Source organism: Hyperoodon ampullatus (assembly GCF_949752795.1).
Source record: "Hyperoodon ampullatus genome assembly, chromosome: 15".
In the NCBI taxonomy this organism is placed as follows: Eukaryota; Metazoa; Chordata; class Mammalia; order Artiodactyla; family Ziphiidae; genus Hyperoodon; species Hyperoodon ampullatus.
Genome location: NC_136928.1, coordinates 58,514,283 through 58,523,227, shown reverse-complemented (window position 1 = coordinate 58,523,227; position 8,945 = coordinate 58,514,283). Strand labels below are relative to the sequence as shown.

Below are 8,945 nucleotides of genomic sequence, written 5' to 3'. Positions count from 1 at the left end.
CAGATCTAATTTTGAGATTTTTCATTCAAATTTTGGATGAGAGAAGAGACTTCGCTTCAACTTGGTTTCCATGATGTCAAAAACAGTTGATTTAATCAAGTTCATACCATGTATTTGAAAATTGGTTAAATTAGTTGTACTTTTCTATTTGCTATGACATTATAAAAGACACTTTTCAACACTTTCTTGACCAAAATAATTAATACTAACTGTTTAATAATAAAATAACTAATACATATTGCTTCTGAATAATTATGTAATATATGTACCCATATTGAACACTACTTGGTGACTTTTTAACCTATGAGATTTACTGAAGTCAGTACATTACAATCACACAACTTAAAGCTTAGCTAAGCTGGTAAATTTTTTTTTCTCATGATTGAAATTCTGTACTTTGGCAACCAAGAGCAGTATGACTTCAGCTTGGAATTTTTTACAATTTAACAATTTACACTTTAAAATTCATGAAATCACTGAAACCCACTAAATCAACTGCTATTAATTTCTTTCCAAGCAAATAACTTTATGACTCATCCAGAAAAGTAACAGGAAGCACATCAGTTGGCAAAAAGATAAATCCATCCATAGATATTAGAGCCTAACTAAGCTATTTTATTGAAAAGGTGAGAAGGGAATTTCTGGTCTTTACTTTTTCCCTTATCACCCCAAATCACATGTCTTACACTGAAATTATTTGCCTTTGCATATTCAACAATATTTCCTGAAACTTTGCTTAATATGGCTTTCGATGGAGCAGACTTCAGCACACAGAACATCAATCTTGGATCCCACCCGATGAGGCATGGTTACTAAAATGCCTCTTTATTAGGTAGTTCTGTATATATGCACATGTGTGTTTTAACTCCAAAGACTGCTCCTTCAAGAAATTATTATTACCAACATTCAATATATGTATAAAAATTCTTTGGGTCCTTTAATTCTTTGACTCAAAATATCTCCTGGAGCTCCTACACAGCCCCACTGCTCATGAGGTGCCATTCTGAGGACATGTGTACAAAGCACATCATCTGCGGGTCAGTTGGTTTATACTCACTTTAGAGGCTAATTGAGAAAGTGGCACAGAGGGGCTAGGGGAAAAAAAAACCCTTAATTTTACTCTCCATCCCCCAAGACTGTGTACTTATAAAATTTCTGCTTGCCTCTGGCTTCTCACTGGCAGTCTTCCTCAGCTTGTAACTTTTGGACAGCACTATCAAGGAGCTCCATGGACTCTCTGAGAGTGACATTGATTTTAAATGACTTGGGTTTAATGGTCAGGCCGTAATTAAAATCCATTTTCGAAGGCTCGTCTGGATTAGCCCTGAAATTGCACTCATGAGCCAGGATGGAGATGAAGAGAAACAGCTGCATCTTGGAAAGCTCTTCCCCGATGCACCGCCGTTTGCCCATTGAAAAAATCATCACACTGCTGGCCAGGTCCTTATTGATGAAGCCATCCTTGTCCAAGAATCGGGCTGGATCAAAGTCTTCTGGGTTAGACCATTTCACTGGGTCATGGTTCACGGACCACTGGTTAACAAAAACCACAGTGTCCTTGGGGATGTGGTAGCCCAAGACAGAAGCGTTGGCCATGGTGGCATGAGGAATGGTGATGGGCACAAAGCTGGAGAAGCGCATGGCTTCATAAAGAAAGGCCATGACGTAGGGCAGGTGCGGTTGGTCATCCAGGCAGGGCAGCCGGTCCCTACCCACCACTTGATCCAGTTCTGCCTGTACCCGAGCCTGCACTTCCGGATACCTGTTTGGTTTTTAATGCAGAGAGAGAAAATAAGTCAGGAACACTAATTCTTCTTTCATCTAGAAAGCCCATTACAATTTATTTTAATACCACTGTTCTTTAAACTGGCTATCTGAATCAGAAACTGAATTAAGATTTCCAGCAAAAAGAAAAAAGCTAAAATGGTTTCCTAATTTATCACTGCATTACAAGATGGAGTTTGTTATATTTCCTGTAATAAGTCTCCCATGGCTCACGCTCTCCTTCCCATCATAAGTCAAAAAAAGGCCTAAGTTTTCTCAGCCTGAAAAAGCACAACAATGGATAAGGTCGACTTCTCCATTGGGCACAGCAGGGACAGTGCCTAGGACCCACAGCACTTTTGAGGGACTCATGAAAATTCATTTCTTTTAAAATCAGAAGAAAATAAACTTTTAGGTCAATGAGAATGTTTCAATATATAATTTTAATATATTAATATTTATACCAATGTAGTCATAAAATTTAATTTAAAAATTTTTTATTGAGTAAGATGTCTACAAAGGCAAAAGCACGGGGGTCCACAAAAATTAAAATGTAACCCTCAAAGTGAGTTCTTCTTTTCTCCTCATCTCCCTAGACAATTCCAGCAGACACACTGTTCTCATTTTATACAAAGATAATTGGTATCCCGAGAGATAAAGCTGCATATCTTCTAAATTTAAAAGCAAATCCCCAATGTTCACGAGATTACGGTACAGACTGTAATACTTATTCACTGTTGCCAATAAAACTAGTACAATCCTTTTGGAAAACAAAGCAAGATCTATAAGGGTAACTCCTCCCCACCCTTTTAAAACCCAGTGATCTAGAAATGTATTTTCAGGAAATAACTTAGCAGGTACAAAAACATAACCACAACAGCTGAAAATTTAAAAATGCAATCAACATTAAAACACAAGAAATGATTGTATATAACAATCCGTTACTATGGCAAAATGTTATGTAGCCATAAAAAATTACTAAAATCAAGTTTAAAAGACAGGGAAATGTCCACTACAGTAAGTGGAAATGTCAGAAGTCAAAAAATTTGTAAATAATTCTTGCGAATCTGAAAAAAAAATTAAGCACACATGTGGTGAAATTATGGGTGATTTAAAAAATTGCTTCTTTAGCTTCATACTTGAGGGGTCTGCAAACTTTTTCATAAAGGGCCAGATAGTATATATTTTAGGATTTGTGGATCAAACCCTCTGCCTCCGAACTATCCAACTCTGCCTTGTGCTGTAGTGTGAAAGCAGCCATAGACCATACATGAATGAATGGGCATAGCTGTATTTCCATAAGACTTACATACAAAAACAGGTAATGTAATTTGTCAACCCCTGTCGTATTTTTTCACTAAAAAGAAGAAAAAAGGACTCATTAGCTAGACCGAATTGAAAGTGATCCCAAAATTGTTTTACTTCTTTTTGCTGCCCAATTGGAGTACCTGGAGAACGATTTACAATTCGGTTTCTAGTGAAAAAAAGAAAAGAAAAAAAGAAAGGCTGTTTCAAAAGATAACATGCTTATCTGGGGATGCAAAGGACTTATTGATCCCATTCTGGAACTGTCTTCTTCCTGACCTGTTATTATTGACTTCTCTTTATTCGATTTCTGCCCCTCCCGCATATGTGTTTCCATGATATTAATACTGAAAAGTGATTTTAAATATACCAAAAATAAAGAAAGAAAGAAAAAGAAGGATTTGTGAAAAGCAGTTGTACAGTACATAGGAAATATAGGGTTCTAATGCAGTGGATTCTAACAACAAAAGAAGTTGTTTTTACCTTCCAGTTTCTAGGGGGCCAGCAAATTCAGCTTCTCCTAGCGCTTACCTGTGCGCCAAGAAATTGCACAACCAGGATTTCTGGTCTCTCAAGGCAATCAAGAGTTGCCTTGAATGAGACATTTGCCCCTGGGGTAAGGTTGCCATATAAAATACAGGCTGCCCAGTTAGACGTGAATTTCAGATAAACAACGGCTAATCTTTTACTATAACTATGTCCTATGTAAAATTTATTTTTTATTTGCTCAGTCTGGGGATACCGGGGACTCGTTTAATTCGTGCGTGTACAAATTTAGCAGAGGTCCGCGACTGGGGTCCAACTAACCGAGCCGAGCCCAAGGATCCTAGAGGGCTGCAGGTGTCTCCCGGATACCCAGTTTCCCTTTCTAGATGCCGCTCTGCGTTCGGTAAAGTTACTGCTTCTCCCATTCTTTACACTGACACTTCTAGCGCGGCGGGTTTAGAAACCCAGCACAATCCGCTGGTTTCTGGCCGCTTTCCTCAAGTTTCGGATTAGCCGTCCGTGAGGCCCGACCGCCAATCGCTACCTTAGCCGGGGTACAAAGCCCTGACGAGCTGTTGGCTTTTGGCTCCAGGGCCGGGCGGCTTCCGATCCGCGCTGAAGACTGGCCGAGCCGATTAGGTTGCTGTGTTTATTTAACTTTTTTTTTTTTTTTTTAAACTGCGCTGCCCTTTCCTTCGGAACCGTTCCAAATTTGCGTCTCCTGTGTCAGTGCGGGAGATCGGGGATGATCATTGGCCACTTAAAAGCAAATCTTGCTTTTCCAAGGGGTTTCACACAAATTTGTCCCCACTCGGAGCGGGTAGCGACAAGATCAGAGATGCGGAGCTCTCCGGGCGCCGCTGGGTGGGGCGTGCGTGCGCGCCCATCTCGGCCAGCACCGTGCCTTCCAGAGTCGCGCTTTCGGACGCGGTCTCAGATTTGGGAGGTTGGGACCTTGAGCGAAACCCCAAACCCTCCCTGCGCGCTAGTCGCGACCTCAGCATACTCTAATTCCACTCTGCCTTTTACAGAGGAGGGGAGGAAGGCCATCCCAAGCCTCCTGGAGGCTTTACCTGGTGAAGAGGACGAGCAGCCACTGCAGCCCGGTGGAGAGAGTATCCTGGCTGGCGCCGAAGATGTCTGTGACGGTGGCCGGCACGTACTCTTCGTCCAGCCGCGCGCCGCCGTCGCCAGAGCCCGCGGCAGCTTCCTTTCCCGCCGAGAGCATGAAGGCGTCCATCATGTCGCGGGGGGCGGCCCCGGGCCGAAAGCTTTCACGGTGCTTCAGGAACTTGTCTAGGACGAAGCTGCTGAAGTTGCGATTGAGCGTCTCGAATTCACGGAAAGCAGTGCGCACGGGGTTGGGGAAGCGCTGCAGCCAGGGCAGCACGTCCACCAGGCTGCCCGCGCCCACCGTGCGCCCGAACTTCTCGTTGTGGCTGAGCAGCTCTCGGAACTCGGCGTCGTCGTGGCTGTAGCGGCAGCCGAAGCACACGGCGCTCATGACGTTGGCCACGGCCACTACAGTCAGCGGCCGCGGGTCGAGAAAGGCGCCGCCCGCGCTGCCGCGCACCAGCAGCTCCACCAACTCCCGCGCCTCGCCCAGCACGTGGTCCTCGAGCACCCGGCGGCCGCGCGGCTGACGCGTGGAGAAGGCTCGCATCGTGCTGTGCGTCGCGCGCCGCTGCGCCTTCCAGCTCTCCGAATACTGGCCGAAAGCCAGGCTGCGGCCACCAGACACCACGCGGAAAGAGGCGAAGGGCGGCCGGTCGGCGAAGGCGGCGCCCTGCTGCACCAGGGCCTGGCGGATGGCGCGCTCGCCGTTCAGCACCACCACCCGGCAGCTGCCCAGGCGGATCTGGAAGACGTCGCCGTAGCGCCGCGCCAGGCGTGCGAACGAGACGTGAGGTGCCGGGCCCATTGACGCCGCATTTCCGATCAGCGGCCAAGCGAAGGGACCCGGGGGCGGGGACCCCGGCTGCCGCCGCCGCTGCCTCAACAGCCACTGGCCCACGTGCACCGCGGCCAGCACCGAGAGGAGCAACAGGAGCATGGTCTGCTGGGCCGACAGAGGGATAGGCGGCAGATGATCGTCCGGGCTGAGGCTGGTGGCCATGCTGAGGAGAGAAGGGCGAAGGCGTGACACTCAGGTAGGCAGAGAAAGGAGCGGGCGCCCTACGCCCCTACCCCCGGCCTCGGGCTACCGTGCACTGTTGGGTAGGGAGGGGGTCGTGCGTAGGTCAGGTCAGGGCTAGCTCACTGGAGAAGCCGCTGAAGACGCCTCTTGCCATCCCAAACCCATTCCCCAAAAGCGAAGGCAAGGGTCGTGTTTCTACCTCTCTGTGACCCAGACTCCCCCCGACCCCGCCCCAGCCGCGTAACGGTTCCTGCAATTCAAGGGCAACACGACGGGCATCAAGGCTGTGGCGCTCAGTTCCCTCTAAGTGCCTACCACCCCGGCCCCTGCGCCCCCCGTCACCCGTGATCTGCGAGAACCCATCACAAGAGGCCGCAGGAAGGCGGCTCCGCCGACAGACTGACCTGAAAGGCGGCGCGGTTTCCAGCAGCGCCGGCTCCGAGGAAGGATTGGGGCCTTTGTGGGATTCAAGACCGCAACCTAAGTGTCTCCAGGAAGTCGGAGGCCCGCCCTGGACACCTGTTGCCAGGTCTGGGAACTTTAGCGCCCACTCTGGAGTCTCTAGGCGTCGTCAGAGCCAGAGGCGCTTGGATTGGGATGGGGCGGAGAAAGGTGTCTTCTTTGCAGAGCCCCGCTACACCTGGGCCTCGGCAAAGTCAGGGTTTTCTCATTGCATGGGGATTGAGACTGCGGGTCGATGAATAGAGTCAATTCCCAGCCCCCACGCCCCCCGCACGGCTCTGACAGCTGGCGTCGCACAGGCGTGGCCCGTTTGAACAGGCACTCGGGAGAGTCAAAACGCGCCATCCCGCTTCTCTCTTTTTTAAGGTCTGTGTGGGGGAGGAGGCAGCGGGACCTGACGGGGGCGGGGCTTGCGGCGGGCGGGGCGCGCCGGGACAGTCCAAGCCTCTCGGACTCCAACTTGGGTCGCCGCGCGCGCGGGTGGTCACGCGAGGCGGCCCCGGAGCGCCCCGACGGCCTTGGCGCAGTAGCTGGCGGCTTTCCTGGAAGCAGCGGTGTGAACTTTTCGTTTGCCCAAAAACTACTCTTCCTCGCAGTCACCCCAGATCGAGGCCGCACAGTTTCCCCGGGACACAACCTGAGCACCTCCCTGCGATCTCGGTGGGAGCGCCTCCACGCCCCGAGCGTACTTCCCTCTCGGTGGCTTGAGCGTCCTTCCCCGAGAGAAAACCGCTCGAGATCCTTGGGCGCCAGAACCGGGAAAGGAAACCTGTCAGTTTGGAAAAGAAAGCTCGGTTGTGGTAGCGGTTTGCCTTACTGCATCCTGAATTGTTTTATTTTTATTTTAACGTTCTCGCAAGCAAATCGGCCGGTCATGTCAGGCCCTTTGGCGAGCAAAGTTCTCCTTCCACCTTGCGCGGCGAGATCGAGAATTCCTGAAGGACGCCGCTCCCCCGCCCCGGGGCCCAGAGTGCCCTTGGCACACAAAGGCCAGCCAGCGCTGGCGCACCGCAGCTGGCCCCGAGGTTTCCCGCGTAGAAACTCCTCCACGTGGCGCCGCCCACTGGAGAGCGCGGGGCAACACTGGCCGCGTCGGAGGCCCTGGTGCCCGGCCCGGGAGCCAAGCTGGGACGAACACTGGAGAGAGGAGGGGAGGGAGGGCGCTCTGAAGATTCCTGGAGGGAGGAGGCGGGGCGGGGGGTAGAAGAGGAGGAGGCCAATCTCCGCGCGCCTGCGAACTTTATTGGGTTGAAAAATCTCTTCTGCTGTCGCCTCCCCCTTGCGTGCGGAGCTGTGCCTTGCGTGCGCCGCTTCTGGAAAGTCGGCTGCACTCATGTCCCTCGGCGCTTCTCACGGCACCTGACACGCCGAGGCAGCGGCGGGGGCGGCGGCCGAGGGCGGGGCGCGGACCGCCACCACCCTCCGCGGCGCACGCACAGCCGCGCCCGCCCAGGCCGCCACCCGAAGGCCGGATCTGGGCTCGCGTTGCTCTCGGAGTGGGGACTCTCTTGTCAAAGGGGAAGCCCAAGGCGCTTGGGCCGCGGTAGCTTCCCTGGCCGCGGCGCCCTTTCCAGTCGGCTAGTACAAAGTATTTTAAAGACCCTGGAGAGAAATGGTCTTTTCTCTAAGGTTGGGGAAAGGACGAGCCCGGAGAAAGGGTGGGATGTATAGTAGTTACCCAGGTAGGAAGTGTACTTCCGAGCCTCCGGGGTTATCAAGTGTAGGTAAAGAAATTGGGCGTTTACCACGTGACAGCCCTGTGCTTTTTGAGCTTTACCGGCGCTGCGAATCTCTATTGTTTACCGGTTTACAGTTGAGGAAACGGGTTCAGAGAGATTATATGACTTACCCAAGGTCACACGCACTATAGTAATACATTTACAATCAAACAATATAATCTTAAATGATTTCTCTTTCCAAGTAAATGATTGAAATGCTTGCATGGGCAAAGTGGGGCGGTTTTCTACCCTCCCACCCTCCCTCCTGCTAGCTAGTAAGAAGTGGAGCCAGAATTTGAACCCACGAAGTCGCACTCCAGATCAATCATACAAGTTTACGCGGAAGGAAATCCTCAGATAAAAGACACAAATGCCTTCTTTCCTACCCGCCTTAAAAAAAAAATCAGCTGGGCAGATTTTTTAAATAGTTTTTGGGGGTTTTTGTTTTGTTTTACAGAATTGAGGATTCTGAGGATCCTAAAGAAATAGTATGCTAACCTTCTGCAGGTAAATTGGTTTTGAATGAGGGAGGCCTGCTTCATAGCTGATTTTGGAATAACTGGTTAAATTTTAAAGAAAAATAAAGGGACATCTTAAGAGTCTGACTTATTGAAAGGTTGAAACTAACATTAAAATATCTTATCTGATAAGAAAATGACTTTTTGTAAAATTCTCCGTTCAGTAGCTTTTGAGAGGTTCTCTGGAAATGATTTTACACTTCATGATGGGGTACTCAGTTCTGTAAGGAAGTTAGTTTTTGAGCAACTGAGTAAACAAGCATTGGTTTCCCAGGGCTGTGCTGGCATATATATCCTTTGAAATGAATTTTGTAGCAACCTTGCAATATCCAGCTTTAGTATGACCTTTGTCTAGTCATTCAAGACTGTTGCAATGTATCAGTCTCTTACTAGACTTCAGTAGACAAGAACTGTGTATGGGCTAATGCCAATTTTGAGCTATGGACATTCCTGAAAGCTTTTATCACAGTATCTCTACCAGAATCAGACGGATGGAGGTGCTTTTAAACCAAGTAAATTTCTGTCTTAAAAAGTACAAACAAAGCTGTTCCTAAG

The 8,945-nt window shown here is 49.3% G+C and overlaps 1 protein-coding gene across 1 annotated transcript; it reads right to left on the bottom strand.

The window, feature by feature from the left end:
* Positions 1-1,173: 1,173 nt before the first annotated feature.
* Positions 1,174-5,671, bottom strand: CYP1B1 (cytochrome P450 family 1 subfamily B member 1; the record flags this gene model as incomplete). Its single annotated transcript, XM_079720857.1, has 2 exons — positions 1,174-1,762; positions 4,629-5,671. 2 exons carry the CDS (start codon positions 5,669-5,671, stop codon positions 1,174-1,176), a joined length of 1,632 nt encoding a protein of 543 aa, XP_079576983.1.
* Between the last annotated feature and the right edge of the window lie 3,274 nt (positions 5,672-8,945).